Below are 20,597 nucleotides of genomic sequence, written 5' to 3'. Positions count from 1 at the left end.
ACTCTGCTAACTCAGAAGTAGTACCTTGGGTTAAGAACTTTACCTCAGGATGAGAACAGAAATCTCGTGGCGACAGTGCAGTGGCAGCGGGAGGCTCCATTAGCTAAAGTGGTACCTCAGGTTAAGAACAGTTTCAGGTTAAGAACAGACCTCCGAAACGAATTAAGTCTGTAACCAGAGGTATCACTGTAGTGGCTACTTAGAGCTTTCTGGGCACAGTTTAAGGCACTGGTTTCTATTTGTATATTCTTATGGAGGTAGAATGAACATTCTTCCTCAAACGACTGACAAAAACATTAGTTTGATAGTACTATGTAGAAGGGATGGCTAACCTGCAGCCCTCCAGATATTTGCTGGACTACAACTTCCTTCAGCCCCTGCCAGCATTACCAATGGCCAGGGATTATGGGAGTTGTAGTTTAGTGCCATCTGTAGTAACACAGATTAACCACCACATATCAATATATTTTTTATGGTGGTTGACAGGAGCGAGCCAGCAGTAAATCACACCATGCACATTGGAGTCACCTCTTTATTAGCAAGAACAGGATCTGCACAGAATTGGCAGAATGTCAGGCCTAATGATCATGGAACTCATTCCCAGTATCCTCCCCCCCCCCCCATGGATCATCAGTTGCTAAGACTGAAGGTACCTACAGCAGCCTAAGTCCCCTCCTCTCTGGAGTTTCTCCCAAGCAATCTGAGCAATCTGCACCTGTGTGGTGCTCAGACTCCCTACCAGTCAGACTCATCTCTGCCTTTTGCCCTCCCTCCTCTCCTGCCTCAGCTTCTGCCTCTAATTCTGGACTTCTCTCTGCCACAGACTCTCCCAGCTCACCCAGCCCTGTTACCTCTTCACCTTCTGATACCTCCACCTCCCAGTCTTCTCCCTCTTCTCCCTCTGACCACTCATTGTCTTCACACCACCACTCCCTGAACTCTGAGCCTTCTTCCCCGGGGGTTCCCCAGCCAGTTCCTCCCACCATTCCTTTGTGTCCAACCAGTCCATGACAGTGGTCAATTCCTGGCTCTGGGGCTTCATCAAGCACAATACAAGTGTTTGTATTTAAATGGATGCATTTCTTCCTCTCTGTTCTCTCTCTCTCTCTCTCTCTCTCTCTCTCTCTCTCTCTGTGTGTGTGTGTGTGTGTTATTCTCCCCCTCTCCTAAATAACAACACTAGTATGACTGAGTGCCCGGCCTTTCCTTGTTGCAAGCAGCACTATCGCAGGTACTTTTTGGGAAAACACTCATATTTATGGTTGGCGACAGCTGGATAAATCAAAAAGCACCAAATTACAGGAGCTGAACTATGTTGCTTTATCTACTGGAAGAATCAGCTAGCTTTCAATGTAATGCATGACTTACAGCTGAGTGGGTGGTAACCATATACTCCTTCCTCCGAGACTGTTGAAGAAGTACAGAAAACAACTCTGAACATTTGTCCTTACAAACTTCCTTTTTTGCTTTCAAAACACTATCTAAGAAGTGATACCTGAATTCTAACATAAGCCTTCCTAAGAGCAAATTATTCCTGTGATTCATTCTCTTGCAACACAAGTTTTCTCTTTTTTAATATCCTAGAGATTGATCTGCTATATTTCCGGGAAAACATGTATCATTCACTATTTAGAAAATGAAATCTATTAGGGTGGCATTAATGGTGTATATATTTAGAAATATATAGTGGTTGAGGAACTCTTCTATTTAATTCTGATGTTCACTTTAATATACAATGTCCTTCCACAGCATCAACCTGTGAACTCCTTGATAGTTCACACTTCACATCTCTGAAAGTGGTTGCATAGTACTGCACAACTAGTTTGACCAGTCTCTTGCCTTTTAGAAATATTTTTACACTGGACTGGGATGGGGTAGAAATTGAGCAATTTGGTTGTGAAAGTTTTTCTAAGTTGATGTATATAAAATCAATACCTCTTATTACTTCAGTTGCTCAACTGCATCAGTTCCCTTGAAACTAAAATATCAATTGATGTTCCTTCTGTAGTTCTCAACGCATTTTGCAAGCATTGTATGTTTAGTAATACTGAAATTTTGCCCCCAACCAGGGAAAAATGTTACTGTGGTTGAAATTAAAAGTATTTTAAATGTGTAGTAGCATTGTGCCACTGTTCTTCCCCAGCAACTAGCATTCAGAAAAACACTGCCTGAGATATTTGATGTAACATTTAGCCATCATGGCTTGTTGCTGCTGATGGCCTTCATTCTCCATGAATTTATTTATTCCCCTTTTAAAGTCATCTAGTAAGTTGGTGGCTTCTAAAGGTCTGATCCTTGAGTATTCTCTTCAGAGAAAGATGAATGAACAGTGGTGGCCAACTCCCAAGAGACTGCGATCTACTCACAGAGTTAAAAACTGGCAGTGATCTACCCCCTTTTTTGGGGTTCGGGTCAAAGTTGTTGTTGAGTTTTTTCATGGAGGAGGTAAAATGTTGAGCTTTTTTAGGGGAGCCACAGTTGTTCAGCTTCTTTGGGGGGAGCCAGTGATCTACCGGTGATCTACCGCAGACGTCCAGTGATCTACCAAGTTGATCATGATCTACCTGTAGGACATGCCTGAATTATAGAATTGCTCGAAACTGATGTGCTGTTTGAGTGTTGCCTTCAAAGTGTGTCATGAGATGCAGCACTAGACTTGACTATGTCACCAGTCTAGGGTAGGAAGTTTCCATGATTTAATGTACCGTATTTTTTGCCCCATAGGATGTGCTGGCCCATAGGACGCACCTAGTTTTTTTGGGGGGAAATAAAGGGGAAAAAATTATTCCCCGCCCCAGGCGCGGGGCTGGGTCGGGGGAAGCCCGAGCTTCCCCCGACCCCAGCCCCCAGAACAGGCAGCTCTCTGCAAGCCGTGGGAGCCCAGTGCGAAGTCGCGCCAGGCTCCCACGGCTTGTGGAGAGCTGCGCGAAGCTCGCCCCAGGCTTTGGGATGCAGAGGAAGACCCTTCTGTTCCTCCTCCAGCATCCAAGCAGGCGTGTGGCTGAAGGGGCACTGTGCAGTTCTTCCTCTCTGCGCAACGCCTCTCCTGCGAAGAGGCTGCTGCCATAGCCGCGCGTCACCTCTCCAGCCGGGAGAGGCTGCGTGCGGCTATGGTAATAGCCCCACCTCCCGCAAAAGCCCACAGGAGCCACGCACCCTTTACGGAGTACACGGCTCCTGTGGGCTTTTCTAGAGGAGGGAGAAGGGACTGACTGGCCACGTCAGTCCCTTGTCCCTCCTGAGGAAAAGCCGCAAGAGCCGCACAGAGCTTGTGTGCGGCTTTTGGGAGCTTTTCCTGCCTGCCTGCCTCCTGCATTCGCCCCATAGGACGCACACACATTTCCCCTTCATTTTTGGAGGGGAAAAAGTGCGTCCTATAGGGCGAAAAATACGGTATGTCTCTAGTTCAGGAATTTTAGGACTGACAAAGATCTGTCTGGCTTAAGAGGAAGTTAGCCGATGGTTGAGCTGCATCAATACTTACAACCAAGCATGTCATACTTGTGCTTATTCACAATGAGTATACGGCTGTGTGATTTGACTCTTAAGTAATTCAAGACTTGCGTAGCCTTGGGGCTCTACCAACCAAGCTTGCCTATTCTTATCTGTATTCTGTCCCCTTTTTTTTTCCTTTTGCAGAGAGAGAATGCGCCAGTCTGCAATGTTTGAGTTGTGCCAGGGGATGCACCAGATCAGCCTTCAGTTTGTTCGCTTGCAACTTAGCTTTGAAGAATATACTATAATGAAAGTTTTGCTGCTATTAAGCACAGGTAAGTTTGCCAGTTAACTCCAGTCCTAATTGTCAACTGTGCTAAATTTACATATCGTTCTAACCGACTAGTCCAAATGACTCACTTAATGGTGAAAAAGGAACTAGATTGCAGGAGCCACAAGGCCTTGGTGCCAGTGTTTTGAATTGGACACCTACAGCAAATTGTTTAAAACAAAGACCAAATGCTTCCGAGGATGACTGCTGCAATACATTGTATGTGGATCTGCCTTTGAAAGCTTCAAAGTCCATTGAAAATACAGCCACTTAGCTACTAGAAGAGATTGGTTGTTGGGAACATGACATATGGGTTGCAGAGCCCTATAATATTACTCCCAGTCTGTTTCTGAGCAAAATTCAAACTGCTAGCTCTTAGTGTTAAAGCTATTGAAGAATGTCTGCCCTCACATCAACCTGCTCATGTGAAGAGTTCTTTTCCAGCACTCCCAGCTGTGCTAAGATGGGTGGTAAGCAGAGCGAGGGCTTTTGGGACAGGGACAGTTTGCTTGTGGAAAATCGCTCTCCAGGAAGGCTCACCTGGCAACTGCATTGTTGCCTGCTTGGCACCAGGCTTTTAAAATGCTCACAGCATTTTAACTGCTCATTTTAACTGCTCTCTTAATTATTGTTTTGCTTGTGTACTTTATTATGTTGTTATTTTACTGTCAACCTGTCTCTTTCTTGTAAACTGCCCTGGTTGTTTACATGGTAGAAGGGTATTCTAAACATCTATGCAATAATATTTCTGCTTAAATTCATCATAGATCTAAAAATAATAATAATTCAAAATGCTAGGTGCCAGGATTAAAAGGTTAAGCGCTACAGTGATCCAAAACCTAGGTCTTTTCTAGCATTAAATGCATCATATGAAATGAATAGCCAAGAAACATTCCAAGAACAGATTGACATTTGTGGGGGAGACAGAAGGGAATCCTGCTGTGTGCATAACTCAGTTTTAACAAAAACAGCGAATAGCTGTAAATGGCAGCTCAGTTCCAAATAATGCCACCCATATACTGCATTACAGTATAGATTTCCAAGCTAGTTTGATTTTATTTTTTTAATCATTTGACTAGCTGTTGGAATTTGTTTAGGAACTTGAATGATGGCCACATCAAGGAAGTTTTTCTCAATTAACATTGAAGAAACCACACATTACATCTCAATTGTTTTCTTGCTTTTCCCCAGCCCACAGAGTAGGGACGTTTGCCAGTTGCCTCAGCACATTTAATAATCGGAGAAACAACTGGGCGTATGTCCAACAATCTGAAGTTTCAATTGTGTTTCTGATTATTGTAATTTTATATAATTAATTCTGTTTGATGCTAGTGTAATAATTTTCATATTTGCCAGTAAAAAAAGCATTCAGTACTCCTTCACACATTTATTTGGGTGCCAGCGTCATATAGGCACATAGAAATGATCTTTATTAAAATGAGGCATGCAACGTATGTCTGGTTATGCAAACCTGAAACCCTCGGGTCTTCAGTGGATCTATAAACATTGAAACCATTACACACAGAGTGGTATCCAACCAAATCAACACTCAAGAGTAGAGATCGGTGGATCCACTCTGAATAAGACTTGGTCGGATGCTGCCCCTTGAGCACATGATGTTGGATGTGCACATGAGTGTGCAATGCCACCATTTGATTTGGACAGGGCACTGATTCATTTGCAAAGATTGTTGGGATATTATGCTTTTTGAATCCATGAAGCACTAGAAAGAGAACAACAATTTTATTCTCTTCTTGGAATGAAAATAATTATTGCTGTGTGGCAGCTTTCCTAGAACGGACTCACATAGCAAGAACACCTGTCGGTGGGGGTGGGGAAACGGGCAAAGACCCAATATATGATGAAATGCCCAATGCGTAGTAAGATTAGGAGAACCGGGTCAGGGCCAAGCTGTAAAATAGATTACTCCCATCTCACATATTGAGGGCATGGCTACCTTTCTGGGAGTGGAACCTTTCCAAGAAACTCATTGTTTCCAGAGCCAGCTTCATTAATGGGTGCAGGTAGACCTTCTGGCTTCCTCCCCCTGGGAGGTGCCAGTTGTGATGACACAATTATAATATTACAGAAGCCAAAAACCACCACCATCATTCACCAACAGAGCCCCTGCAACAAAAGCGAAAAGGTCTGTTAATTCCATAGTCCAGGGGTACCTGGGAAGAAGAGAGAGAAAAGCTTCCCAGCCTAATTGCCTTATGAATAACAATAGCCATAGTGAGGCTGGGAGGAGAAGCAGGGACTTTGCTGAGCATTTTAGCCTTACTCCCGGGCAAACGTATATGCTGCTTCAAGACCACAGCAAATAAGTTCACCCTGCCCTCCCCTCCAAACAGTGTGCAACTTATTCTTGCTATTCCGGGATGGCCCATTAGAACTTCTCCTCCCAGCGTTAGCCCAAACAGGCTGCCATTCAAATATATGATCTGCCATTTACCACCCATTAGGCATTTTTTCAAAACCAAGATTGTCTAATAACTGCTCCCAGAACAGCTATTTGTTTGTAGGCAGCTTGTCTCATGTTGCTAAATTATTTACATGCACATCTAAAAACGAGAGCCATATTGAAACAGCTATTGTGCTTTCCATTTCACTCTCACTTTTAATTGCCCCCCCTAATTCTAACTTCTGACATCTTTTTGCAAAATCCAGCAATTATTATTGTTGTTGTTGTTTTTAAATTAGGTGTTGGATAACTGGCCTGGGATCTGAGTGTGTGGAAATAGAGGCAAGGATTTCTCATTTCACACACCAACTCTGACTAGTCACAGGGAGCAGCATGTTGCACATATTCACAAATTCCAGGGTTGCCTCTAATGGAAGGCAAAGTCTTGCCACTGATCCTCCCTTGTCCTCTTGTAGCCTTCACCAGGCCTCTCCAGAAGGTCGGGGAGACCTTCCAAACATTATTAGGTGCTTTGGGAGCAGGGAATTGCCTGCAGTTAGGCCAAGGAATCCTGTGCTTCCCTTCCACTGCAGCCTCAGACGACCCACATCCCACAATGTATGGGAGGTTCCCTCCATCCCTCTAGAGAAGCTTCTTTTGGGAGTGTGTTGTGGGGGGGGGGGAGTGGGAGAAGAGGGATAGATCCCTTGCCCAACCTGCCACCTCATTAGGCAACTTTGTCATTTTTCTGGATTGTAACTCATCCTGAGATAATCTGATATTTGTGCAAGTTAGAAATCAAGTACTACTACTAATGATTAATAATGACATTGGATACACCCCCCTAATGTTCTGCCTGAATTATGCTCCCCGTCAAAATACCTTTTTGTAAACTGCTTTGAGGGCTTTGTGGGTTTTTTAAAGACAATCAAGCAGTATATAGACTTTTAAATGAGATAAATCAATCAAAATATTTGAATATGAAATCTGAATCTAGCGAAAGGCAGATCGTCTCTATTAACAGCATTGAAAAGTAAAATAAATGATTATTCTTAAGATTACGACTAGGTGGCTTGGTTTAGAGGAGACATGAAATAATCTCTCTGCCTAATAGGTTACCAACCATCAGAACAGATATCTTCTGTACAGTGCTGAGATTTGTGAAGCCCAAATAGAAACCAGTGTTTCTATTGGTTGTTGCTTTGAATCCCCTAGTTATAATACAAGCATCTCGATGGTTGTTCTAATGGCAATGGAATTAGATTCTGTAGACTTCTCTCTGCAGATGCAGTCCCGCCACCAGTGCTCCTCTTGCCACACCTAGGCTTGGAAAAACCCATCATATTGGCTCAAATGGGGGGCTTTCTTTCAAGCTGAAATGCAAACCGTTAGAAATGCAAACCATCACTATTCGGTAATGAATGTAGCACACAGACCCTGAGCGAACTTTTGGGGTGGGGGGCAGCAAAACCAAAGGTTGAAAGTATATCAGAGAGTTTTATGCATATATGCCATAACATGGCACTGGATTCCAAGTGGTTCATAAATTAGTGAGAGGAGATATCCTTCAATGAGAAGGAGCAGTCTTCTTGTAGCCTTTCGATCAAGCATGAATATTCGCAGATGACCCATGCCTGAGTAGCACTACCATGTCCATTGGGGAGAGCACACTGTTAACATCTGGATGCATCCTAGCACTGAAATTGCAGTCCATGGCACAACAATAATTCATTTTATTCTGTATAGCATAAAACTCCATTTTTATTTCAGCATGTGTGCGCAAAAACATATTTCAACCTAAAAGCATTTTCATCCCTAGGAATACAGTTTGAATTCATCGTAAAAAGCAATTATGTGTATTTTTATATTTTTACGCAACTGTTTAAGAGGATGCAGCATTAGAGTTGACTGGAAGTTTAAGAACCTATTTTTTTGTTTTCTACAAGAAAAATTCCATCTCTTCCCTCTGTGTGTGTGCACAGGCAGGCATGGTTTTCTCTTAGGTCAAAGTGGGTAATCAAACACATTGCTTTTTACTGTTCTCCAGCAAGGTCTTTCCCATATATTCACCTGTGAAGAATGTTTGCAAACCCTCAAAGGATTTATGAAGTTGCTACATTTTCATAATGCGCAAGAAATATGGGGGATGCATTTGTACACAGTAACAAGCTTTTCTGAACGTTAGTGAATGGCCTTGTAGCAACACATTGTTCTCCTTTTTTAATATATATGTAAACTTAACAGATCATTGATTAATAAATATTTGTATCCTTTTATGACAGTTCCCAAGGATGGCCTCAAGAGTCAAGCTGCATTTGAAGAAATGAGGGCAAATTATATTAAAGAGCTGAGGAAGATGGTAATTAAACATCCAAACAGTTCTGGGCAAAGTTGGCAGCGGTTTTACCAACTGACAAAGCTCCTGGACTCCATTCATGATGTAAGTAATTGGCTTGATAGTTTGGAGGAGACTGTTATATACTGTAGGAATCAAACAAATCCCTTGACTGAGGTTGATTGGTATCTTGATGCAGTGTTGTTACAAAAAAGTGAGGCGATACCTGTTCATCAGCGCAAAAGGTGAGATGACAGGCAGACGTTGCTCGTCAGTAGCAGAAGTGACACTGAGCAATGGCGAAGTGGTACTACCAAACCCCCCATTACATCACACCATACAGGAAATGCACAGTGTGATGACATCATACATTTCCCTACCTACCTACCAACTGGAGAAAACGAACAGTGAGATTCAGGTTGCTGTTTTGAGTTGCAGGCGCATGAACAGTATTACGTCTTGTTCAGTTAACAAGCACCAAGTACGAAAAGAAAAAGAAAGTAGTTTGTAGATTTTTGTATAGAAAATGAGCGGTATCCAAGTGACTTTGCCTTTATGGACAGGGCTTCAGTGAGGGCACCAACACTGCCCACCCCTTGTATTGTACTGCAGTCTTCCATGGAATAATATTTACTGTTGCAGACGGTCCCCCAAACCCTCAGGAACAGCTTGTGGGTGGGATAAAGTGGATGCAGGAGGTAGTTTGGTGAAAACTGGCTGACCTGACTTGCAGAAAGGGAAGCGCTTTCACAAAGGCAGTGCCACAAATACAACCAAGTGAGAAAGCTGCTTTCTGGGCCTACTGGGTAAGGGATCTGCTTATGTGCTGGGAGAAATAATTTAATGAGTAATGTTCTGCAAGCAAGAGGACAGGAAGTTGCTTTTGAGTCATCAGATGGTTTAAAACAGAAAGCAAAGTTCATGAACTGTGCTCAGAGCTAACCTTGTGAGTCAGTGCAAGTCAATTTTAGGCACTCGATCAGAATTCCATTGAAATGTAAGGGTGTAATTACAAATGCTGAAAATCTTTGTATGTGAAACCCAAGTTTCCAATTGCTGCTGCTGTCCTCTGCCCCGCCCTCACCCTCGCCACCCCCTGCCCTCAAGCCGCAATTCTCAATACCTCTTATTTCTGCGTAATCTTATTGAAGTCCATGCAGCCATTTCAAAGTACGGCTATTTGTGAATAGTATCTCCAGTCTTTCAAAGACAATGCAAATTGCTTTGAACCAGAATGAGTCAGTCATACGCAGGCTTTAAAATTCACCAACTCATTTAAATGTATTATTATTGACATCATTCCCAACTTATTCTCCAAAGGGATTTTGGTTTCTTTATGAGCTTCTGTTTTGTGGCACCACCAGTTACAAGAGGACAGCCTACTGCTAAGCACCTCTTTAAAGCTGTTCAATTGTACAGCAAGAGCAAGCAAACTCCTCAGCTCCATTCTTAGGATGTAGCAAGGAAATACGCTTTTGATACACATGCTGTGCACAGAATCTTTGGCCTCAGTATGTGAGAGGCCACATATAAATGTGCTTCTTTGTACTTGACTGGCTTATTTGTGAAGACGCAGTACAGTATGGTGCATTTCAGGTCAAATCTGCACCAAAGCCCGAGGTCTGTTTACAGAACATACATATGGAATTATTTGTCAAGTAATGTGCTGTTAATTAAAACACTGAAATATCTCGGTGGGAGTCAGAGTATTATTAGTACTGCAGTAACAGCTCATTCCTTTGAGACTAGCTTTTGCTTTTGAGGAGGGGGGGGTAGATGTTTTTCTGCTCAACATCAGCTTGCTCTGCAAACCAGATTAGTTAAAGTCCTTGGATTCAAGCCAGTAGAGTTGCATTGAAGTCAGTGAATCCAAGTCAGCATCAGTTCAAATGCTTCAGATTTACTGTATTATGTAGCAAGCTGCCTGTGAAAGTTGGGGTCGTGTGTGCGTGCAATATTTTGAACCGTGCCAGTAAAATGGTGCATCATATATTTTCAGAGCCAGAACTAATTATACTCTCCATATATAATTGGACAGAATTTAACAAACACCAGGGGAAATAACCCTTACTTGTGGGTTGTTGTACTGTCTGAAAATGTGTTGGGGGACACTGCTGCGAAAAGTTTTTCATGTGGCATTCCCCCACATCGGAATCTCTGCGCATATGGAAGCCTGTTGAGAGGTATTCAACGAAGCTATGCTGACAGTAGACCCATTAAAATCCATAGACCTAGTTTATATTATGAATTGATTTCAGTCCGTCTACCTACCCGGAGTAAAACTTGAGTTTAATGCCAACCAATGTGTCAGGGAGGAATAAGAGGGTGGCATTGTTTCACACAGAGTAGACCCTCTAAAATTCATGGGCCTAAATTAGTCAATGTTCGTTCATTTAAATGGGTCTGCTTAAATGAGTAATATTTCGCTGACTCCCACCTATTGTCTTCTGAAGGAGGAAAGAGCGTGTGTGCTCTTGTCCAAATTGGTCTGAGGTAGCAAATCTCAGCATAATGTTATATAGTATCAATAGTTTACCTAAAATTGTAACAGATACTGAAACAGAAGCAGTATGCCTCTGAACTCTAGTTGCTGGGAATCACAAGTGCTGTTGAGTTTTGGTATCCTTCCTGACATCCCACATTACATGTGCCTGGCAACCATGTAAATAGGATGCTGGATTAGATGGGCCAGTTGGCAGGATCCAGCAGGCTGCTTTTATGTTCTAATGCTGGAATTGTCTATGGGTTACATGGAGCCCATTGATTTCAATGGGACTGGCCCCTGGGTATGAGGGTTGCAGGCCGTGAGGATGTAGAATAGAAACAAAATTAAGGCAACACAACACTCCGTAATATAGGGAGCACAAGTGAAGGGAAATATTTTACATTGCTCAGTGGTTTTAGCTGGCCTTCCACATGGTGAACATATGTGCATGCAAAAAAATATGCCAAGGTGTGAAGAAAATTCCATGAAAGGAAAGGTAAGCAAATAAGAATTTCAAAGCATCAGCAACTTTATTTACAGAGCCCCTAAAAACAAAACAAAGCAATTATAGAACAGCTTGAATTCAGACCTGCAGAGGTCACAATGCTGATTAAGGCAGATTTGTGCTGATTTAAGGCCCCTTAGTCAGTAGGATTTGTATCTCAATTCTGTGAATTAAGTCCCACCTGCAAGACATGTTTAAGAACATTAGGGTATGATGCCTTGTAGGGGCAGTGACTGGAGCATAGCCTGTATGAAAAAATAATTTCAGGTAAATACTTAAGTAATTTTACATTCAAACAGTTTGTGTCATTGGGGGGGGGGGGTCAAAGCTCTAGTTAGTCCTCCTCCCCCCCCCAAAAGAAATGTTTCAATGTGACATAATGGCAATTCCTTTTAAAAATGTAAACGAATAAAGTTATGAATTGAGCACTGTATAGACTTGAAACAATTGGGGTCCCTTTTCCATCCATTTCAGAAGGGTTTTATGCTCAAGCTCCCCACCAAATTCAGAGACACAAAAATATCAGCAGGCATCCAATATGGACGCAGAAATGCATGTTATACCAGAGAGAATGGGTGACAGCTTAGGTGTTGATATAGAGTCTTACTGGTTGAATTGAACTGTTCACTTGCTAACACAAAGAACGCTTAATAGCTACAGAAGCACAGCTACTTAGGGATACATTCAATGGTGAGTGGAATTTAGAAAAGCCTGCAAGTAAAGAACAGACTTCAATTGACGCCTACTTGGTATCAGGTAATACTTCTGGTTTTTTCTCTGAAAGGGAGAGAAACCCTCACTGGTGGATCAGGGCTTTTCCATCACTTCTCTGCACTGTAGCCATCGGCTCTCTTAAAAAGTTACTCATGAGGGAACAGCATGGGGTCTAGCATGGTGTACAGCAGTTAGGAGAGTGAAAGTTTAGACCAGGGATGGGGAACCTGCAGCCCCTAACATAGTCCAGCATCCTTGATTTTGGGTCATGCTGAGGCCAATGAGAGTTGGAAGTCCAACATCTGGAAGCTCCAAAGTTCCCCATCCCTGATGTAGACCAATGTGTTATTTTTTTCATCAGCAGTTGAACCAGTTTGGGGGTGGGGGGAGATGCCCATGCCTTTATAGGCCAATTTTCATGGCTTAATAAAAAGAAAATGCATTAAAATGATGGCTTTTGTTTGGAGATTCTAAGCCTGAAATCCAGCCGTGGAACAGTGAAAACCACAGTGACCACATTGACTTAATTGCATTGCACAATTGTTATTTCTATTGATAAGACTAGGGAAGAACCATTTGTTGGTCTTCCACCAAAATAACAAAAACCACACACACACACACAGAGAGAGAGAGAGAGAGAGAGAGAGAGAGAGAGAGAGAATCATTAGAATTCCTGACTGGTCTTAAAATCTAGAAAACATAAAGCTGAATTGATAAGACACAAATTATTGAAAATTTTCACTCCATTTAGCTTGCTCCAGTGAGCTAGCGGTGGTAATCAGAAAGGGATCAGAGTCAGATAAGAATAAAAAGAATGTACAAATCAATTTATAAATGGAAAATATTAGATGGGCAAATAAAAATAATTACCCCAGCAGCTACCAGTAAAGCATATATAATACTAAGCCCTTAATTGCTTGCTCATACCCTTCCACCTGTTCAAACTAGTTAAAAGCTTACTAAATCCCTAGCCTTACAACAGTTCAACCTAAAGATTAAGGGGTGGGTGGGGTTTAGCTACCAATCCCAGAAGGAATAAAAGAAACTATTTTTTTTGGACCCGGGGCAAAGTTGAGAAAGATGAACTCAGGATCCTAGTATAAAGGCTTCAACATCGTCCAAATGGTAAATAGGTTCATGTAAAAATAAAGGGAGAATGTTTAAAATTGGAATTGCAAGATTTGAGTCTCACAAGGGAATAAACAGAAAGTAAAATAAAAATAAATAGGATTTTATGGTAAAGAAACCTGCATCTATTCAAAACTATTCATCAGCCAAACTTCCAGACCCAAAAAGCAGAATAAATGAGCAACTTCTAAAAATGAAGGTGGGACATGCACAAAGCAATAAATCCCTTCTCCTATCAGAGAGGACAAACTGGGCTCCGAAAGTCTGATCATAGGACTCCTTTTAGAAATCTCTTCTTCTTTGTAGACAGCCCCATGTGGTCTTAGCAACAGAGTTCCTATGTGTGCTCTTTTGCCAGTGTGCATAAAATATTGTTCAGGAAGAAAAGGTGTCATTGAGAATCTGGCTTTATATTCAGAGGCATTTGGTTTGTTCTTATTTTTTATGTTGTGAACAGCCCTAATCAGAAGTATAGAATAATTTGTGGTTGCTGGTGATGGGAGCTCTCCAGTGAAGTCATAGTCAGAAAAGAAGCAGTTTGAAAAAAGGAGCTCTTCTGTAACCAAAGGTTCTATTTCTTTTACACACACAACAGAGAGCCACACAGGGTGTGTGTGTGGACTATATACATGATTGGAACAAGTTTTCATTTGCCATAAACCAGAGCAAACCCTGCTTAGATCCCATTGATTTCTGTGGGAATTAATTGGAATGAAATTTCTCTGGCTTCGAACTACTTTTTACTAGCACATCCACATTTGAGTGGTGGGTGGTGAGCTTACTTTCTGGTCTTTGTCCGATACCTATTCTATTAAGGAAAATTGTTTCTTAACGCTGTTTGTTTTTGCATCATGAAGACTTTCTACGTCAATTTCAACGCGCGCCATTCCTGACCCTTTTCCCCTGTTGCATTTCAGCTTGTTAGCGATTTGTTGGAATTCTGTTTCTACACCTTCCGAGAGTCTCAAGCTCTGAAAGTGGAGTTTCCGGCCATGCTGGTAGAAATCATCAGTGACCAGTTGCCCAAGGTGGAATCTGGGAATGCCAAGCCCCTCTACTTCCACAGGAAGTGACAGAAAAATGTCTTACTGGAGAAAGAAAAAACTTTGCCTTAAGTTTCCCTGTGCTATTCCACACCCATGAAGGACCCAAGAAGCCAACCTTTAAAACATGCTATACAAAATTGTTCAATGGTCTCTAAATAGTCTGAAAACCATAGCCAGGGTTTGGAGGATGGAAAGCAGCTTATGTGAACTAGGCGAGCAAAGTCGTCAAGATGCATCTCCCCCCCAATAACCCAACATTTAGGAGAGAGAGAAAAAAAATATGTTCCTGTTCCTCTGGATGAAAAGCCATATCTAGTCAAATAACTCTTTGATTTTGATATTTTAAGAGATGAACCTTTTAAATATGCCATGTAGTTTCCGGTATTGTTTGCTTGTTTTAAAAAGGGTTCAAGGACTAATATGAACTTTTGAAAAGCTTACTGTTGGTTTGCACATAAAACAAAGTCAATATGGGGCATTAATAATTGTACTATACACACACACACACACACACACACACACACACACACAAATCCCTGGATGTGTAAAATAAATAATGGAGCATTTGGTGTGGAATAATCTTGGTATATTAACCTGCGGCATTTGTTATCCCATATTATCCATCACAGATGATCTACACTGTGTTAAGTGTTCATTTATTATTTAACTTGAAAGGATAAGATGTTAAAACAAATGCCTGGGTCTCGATTTCTAGTATCTATTGTGCTGGCTTTACCAATAATTTTTCGCAGTCTTTTGCTGTATTGTACATTGCTGTATGTATAAATTGAAGGACCTGGAAAAAAATGGTATAAGGAACTTTTGTAAATGAGACCTAAAAATCTTTAATGGTTAATAGGATGAATGGGAAAGTATTTTTGGAAGAATTCTATTTTGCTGGAGACTATTTAATTACTCTTTTTGTCTAAACACAAGGTAATTTTTTTTGTAAAGTGAATTGTTCTGCATGCATAATGAACCGTTTACAGTGTATTTCAGAAAGGGAAAGCTGTGCCTTTTTAGCATCATATCTAATTTACCATCTGACAGTGTCTGCTGTAAATAACCACCCATAGCCATTTTCAGTTGCACTTCTTTTCTGTCCATTTTCATCCATAGTATCTGTCTGCTTTTACATGACTCTAGCACACAAGAGTTCTGCTCCATGCCTCTAGCTAGCTGTGTTTGCAGCTATCTGCACATTTCACATCTACCAAGATAGACTCCAAAGGGCACAACCCACTAAGAAATTGTCTCGCTGAAGTGAATGAAGATGTGGAAGCACACAGTACTTCATACATTTCAGTACAGCTTCCTGAGGACAGTATCCTATTGGGTTGTGCCTAGAGTCTCCTCAAAGGCTCGTCAGTCCTGGGACAAGGTGAGATTCTGCCTGCCAATCTGTTTTATTTCCAAGGCTGCAACTCAACACACAGCTAGGCTGAAATCCTATACACACTTATCTGGGACTTACCTTTGAGCAGACATGCATAGGATTGCACTCCTTGATTTCAGTGGGACAGTGTGGGTGTCTAATATTGTAACAAAGTTGTGGCTAAAAGGGAGAGCTAAATAATAATAGTGGGGTTTTGTTGTTTTTTTGCTTCTCCTTTTCAATCTGGAATGTACATAAACTACAAAAAAATGGGGCTAAAAATGTGAGAAAATAAATTTCAACACACATGCTAGATAAAATTCTGGAATGATATAATTATGTGAAAGAAGATACGCTATTGACAAATTTGGACTAGGGTGTGTGTGTTATCCTAGATCATAAACCTACTTATTTGGAATTACGTGCTACTGACTTTTAGTACAAATTATTTTCTTGTAACTATGTTTAGAATTACTGCTCAACTAGTTAGTAACTTAATATTAATACCATAACACTTTTACAAATCAGTGCTAAAACATAGCTAACAACTTTAGGCATGAGCCTTTAATCTGAATTTCTCTCAAGACTTACTTTATGAACTGAGATGATGAAAAATGTATCTTTCTTGGGGTGATCAACATTATACATTTTATAAATAATTTAAACACATTGGAGGCTGCATTATAGCAACATTTCCTATGACCATTGATATTAAATACAAATGTAAAGAGAATAATTGTCAGAGTTATACTTCTGGTAATTTTGTGTCTAGGTAAAGTTTGTGAAAATAAAAGAAACCTTAACAAAGTCTGGGATCCAAAGACCTCCAGTAGGCATTGCCCAGTGGGATTTTCCCTCCCCCAGCTGAACATCAGATTCCAATGATGTATCATAAGCTGCTTTTGAAAGTGCCCTCAGTTTCAAAGTGGTTTTCTATGTGGCACAGAGAGAAGAAAAAGAAGCCCAAAGTTTCCTTACAAAGTCTCTTTGTATCCTGCCCGCAAACTCTCAATAATCAAGTGTGCATTAGATTCAGAAATTTGAATGTTTGCATCTCATAAACAGGATGCAAACATTACTACTACTATTTTTAAGTCACATGTCTCATTTAATGGGAAATCTGTTAAGGTACGCTCAGAAAGAGTCAATTTACACATGCATATATTATTTGCAGTTTTAGAAATCTAATTCATAAATCAGCTCCTTTGATCTGCACAGCAATATGAAAGCTGCTCTTCTAAAGTGATAAAAATACACCGCATGCAGACTGGTTGTTTATATTGAAGAAGTGGTCACAAATCTCCCTTTCATTTACCGTTTTTTTTAAAACCATACTGAAATTGGAATTTCAAATTATTCAGGTTTGTGGTAAACGCAGTATGGTGCTGCATTTTTTTATTAACAAAGTTACTGGATCTTTTTTTATCACTAAGTAACTTTGCCTAATTAAAATATTAAAGCCATATTCTTTTTTTAAAAAATCCACTGTTAGATGTCTGTCCCAATTCACGTTGTTGTCTGATTGCTATTATTTTTTGTACCTTATTGCATATAATCTTGGTTTGGTACAATTCATAATTCACAGAAATGTCATAAGTAAAACACTACATTAGTTTTAAAAACAGTTTATATCTTTATGCAAAATATATGTCTGTCTTTGCAAACAATTGTAAGCAGATTATAATAAATCCTTTACTTTAATCACCTGTTTATGAAACCATTGATTATTGCTTAGAAATAATAAAAATGAAAAATGAAAAAAGGAAGGAATCAGGAGTACATTGTACTTTAGAATGAAACAGGCATCTGTCTCCTGCAAAATAAGATAAAAGTTAACTTCAAAATGTCAAAATGATAAATTGTGTTGATCGAGTGTAATGATTTTGTGGCTATGAATGACTGAAAATATACAGCAAGAATATTGTATTCTTAAGTAAAAAATGTAAAATAGTTTTAATTTACTGCAGTGGGTATTTCAAGAATAACATTGCATTGCAGTGTGTAACCATTTTGTTGCACAGAACAAAAGAGAAAAAGGACTAAAAGCTTGCAATATCAACATCTTAATAAAATATACTTTATAATCAATAATGCAAAAATCTAATTCACAGGGTGGTATTTTCACTGACTTAAAAAAAACACCTTTATGAATTTAACCCATTCTACATTTAATGCACTTTTGATTGTCTATTAAAGATGTGACTTTTTTATAGGGGGGGGAGGAGAAAGAGAGAGAGAGAGAGAGAGAGAGAGAGAGAGAGAGAGAGAGCGCAATTTCATCTGGCAGGTGAATAACCTGATAGGCAGCAGTTATAATGCCAGGATTCTCAGTTATGTTTCAGAGTTCATGGAGTTGAAGAGCACATTCCTCTGGGAACTTTGCACTTGTGCAGAAGAAGTTCTTGGCAGATTGTGTCCTGATTATATAATGCTAGATGAAAAACATAGAGCAGGCAGCAACTATGGTGTAAAACGACATCTATGCATAATAATGCATTAACAATTAGGGGCTTGCTTCTGTATGTTTAAACTTTTTGAATAAATAGAAGATTACTGTTTGGCCTTTATGTTAATGTCTTTAAGTACATAATTTTTTATAAGTTGTATAAATATACACAAATTAAAATGGTGTGATTCCCGGTATTCCTTGCGCTTTGATATCAACCACACTAATCTGAAGATGCATCTGTTTCTTTGGGGAAATGCCCTTGAGTGAAATTAGATACATTATGCAGTTTTTGTAAATCTTACTTGCAACACCTGCCTTTGCAGTAACAAGGGCTTTGCTGGTGCAAGTTGCTTCACCTGGGCTCTACCATTCAGGTAATCTCCCCGATATTGTAGACTGGCACAAATTGTCCTTAACTGCCTCATCCTAATAATTTGACTTGGAAGTTAAGTCCCTTTTGGCTCCATGAAGCCAGTATTTGAGCATTAGAGTTGTATCCTTAATTTAGTACCACATGGCAGATGGCTTTTGAAGGGAGTCCATTGCTGGATTTCCCATTGGAAAAGGACACGATTGCCAGTGTGGGCTGGAGATAGGAACGTTTTATGACACAAACGTAGGGGAACACTGAAAGGGATGCCTTTCACAGAGCCTTGGTGTGGGGCAACTTGGCAAAGATGTTTGAACCATGCCCGGTGCAAACGAAAGCCCAAAGCTGAAAGAAAAAGCACCATGAGCATTTCTCTCAACATCTGAACCATTTTATACATATGCTGCTGGGAATAGACTTCTCCAAAGCTGGCTGTTACTTTTTTGACCTTCTTGATATAAGTAATTATCATAATTTACACACCCATTGGTTTAAGAGAAAATTGGACCATGTTTCTAAAATAATATTCACTGGAATGCTAAGGAAGCAATTCTGCCTTTGCAGGTAATACTGAAGGTCAAGCTACCCACAATCTTTATCATGGGGACAAAGCGGGAGAAAGGCAGCCATTAATTGGTTGAAAGGGTGATGTTCTTTGACCTGGCATGGAGAGTTACTATGTGACCACCATCTTGTCAGAAAGTGGCAATACAACCATGCAACCTCTCCGTATAATACCAGAGCCTCACTTCGCAAATCAAGAGTACAGGGCTCAGCTGGTTTTTTAACTCATGCTGGCAAAATGTACATTTCCCCCCAAAAAAGTTAACCACCAGTCTTTGGGTGGCAAAAGTAAAAGGAATAATATTGGAGTCAGAACCAAAACTGTTCGTCTGATTGTTTCATCTGCACATATACATATCCTCCCTAAAACACTTAAGAATCACCTATGCCTCCCTCTCTCTCTCCCCCCCCCCTCTATAATTTCAGCCTAGTTGTTTATGCACTGTCACAAAGGAGCATGACCAAGCAGTAAGTTGGCACCAAAATGTTGCCTATTATCTCAACTTTCCACGTTCCCCTTCAAATCAGCACCCCCCCTTCTGCCCCACATACATACGATTGTATGAAGCAGCAGGATGCTTGCTGACAGCTCCCCACATCCAATCCCACTGCGACTCTGGAAGATGTGCAGGCTTCTTCTCCATGCAGAGGTCCCTCTCAGCATGCAGAAACTCTGCAAACAGCCCCTTTCATGGTTGCACTGAACACTCAGGGCTAGGCCACAAGGTACAATTCTGTTTATGCTATGCGCATTCTTTACAGCAGTAGTGAGAAAGAGTGAAATGACTTACATCCATAACGTGTGCCTCACTCTCTTCCCCCCACCATGCCCTTGTAACAGTTGGAAAAGAAGAGAATCTGATTTCCATTACATTACTCCGCAAGCATCTGCACTGTTTTTGGTCACATTTCCTAACTGCTTGATGATCTCCCAAGTAGAATCACCTTAAAGCTATCTGGCAAAGATTATAGCCTCAGACACAAAGAAGTATATTAATGCCCCACAGCCTGGGAGAGTTCCAGTTGGACCAGGGAGGTAGAAGTACATTGGATCACAACTGCACCATCTGGAAATGATTTGTGAACACTCTGAGGGCCTTATAGTTCTGGGCAAAAGAACAGACAATGATTGTCAGTTAAAGCTCATTAAATAAAATAATCTGAAAGTATAGTAACTGTGAAGTGTTTTTTTAATCAAACTTTAGGTAGACAAAGCTCTTTTAAAAGATTATTATTATTTTTTGCCATTAGGGAGTTTGCACAGGTAAAATATTTACTGTCTATTTATTTAGTAGTAGGTGTACTTTTAAAGCAGATTAACAGTTGATTAAGTCATTTCATTAAAATCCCTGCCAGTAAGATATACAGCAGGCACCCCCAAACTCAGCCCTCCAGCTGTTTTGGGACTTCAGTTCCCATCATCCCTGACCACTGGTCCTGTTAGCTAGGGATGATG

At 40.6% G+C, this 20,597-nt stretch overlaps 1 protein-coding gene across 12 annotated transcripts in view; it reads left to right on the top strand.

The window, feature by feature from the left end:
• NR3C2 (nuclear receptor subfamily 3 group C member 2) overlaps positions 1-18,401 on the top strand; it is a 133,727-nt gene extending 115,326 nt beyond the window's left edge. For all 12 annotated transcript variants that reach the window (XM_028745215.2, XM_077934080.1, XM_028745209.2 and 9 more), the window contains 3 exons: positions 3,640-3,770; positions 8,453-8,610; positions 14,255-18,401. In XM_028745215.2, the coding sequence (XP_028601048.2) occupies positions 3,640-3,770; positions 8,453-8,610; positions 14,255-14,410 (445 nt within the window). In that variant the 3' untranslated portion in view covers positions 14,411-18,401. The remainder of the gene's footprint in view (positions 1-3,639; positions 3,771-8,452; positions 8,611-14,254) is intronic.
• Positions 18,402-20,597: the final 2,196 nt, after the last annotated feature.

Source organism: Podarcis muralis, chromosome 9 (genome assembly GCF_964188315.1).
Source record: "Podarcis muralis chromosome 9, rPodMur119.hap1.1, whole genome shotgun sequence".
Taxonomy (NCBI): domain Eukaryota; kingdom Metazoa; phylum Chordata; class Lepidosauria; order Squamata; family Lacertidae; genus Podarcis; species Podarcis muralis.
This window is presented reverse-complemented; position numbering and strand designations above follow the sequence as displayed.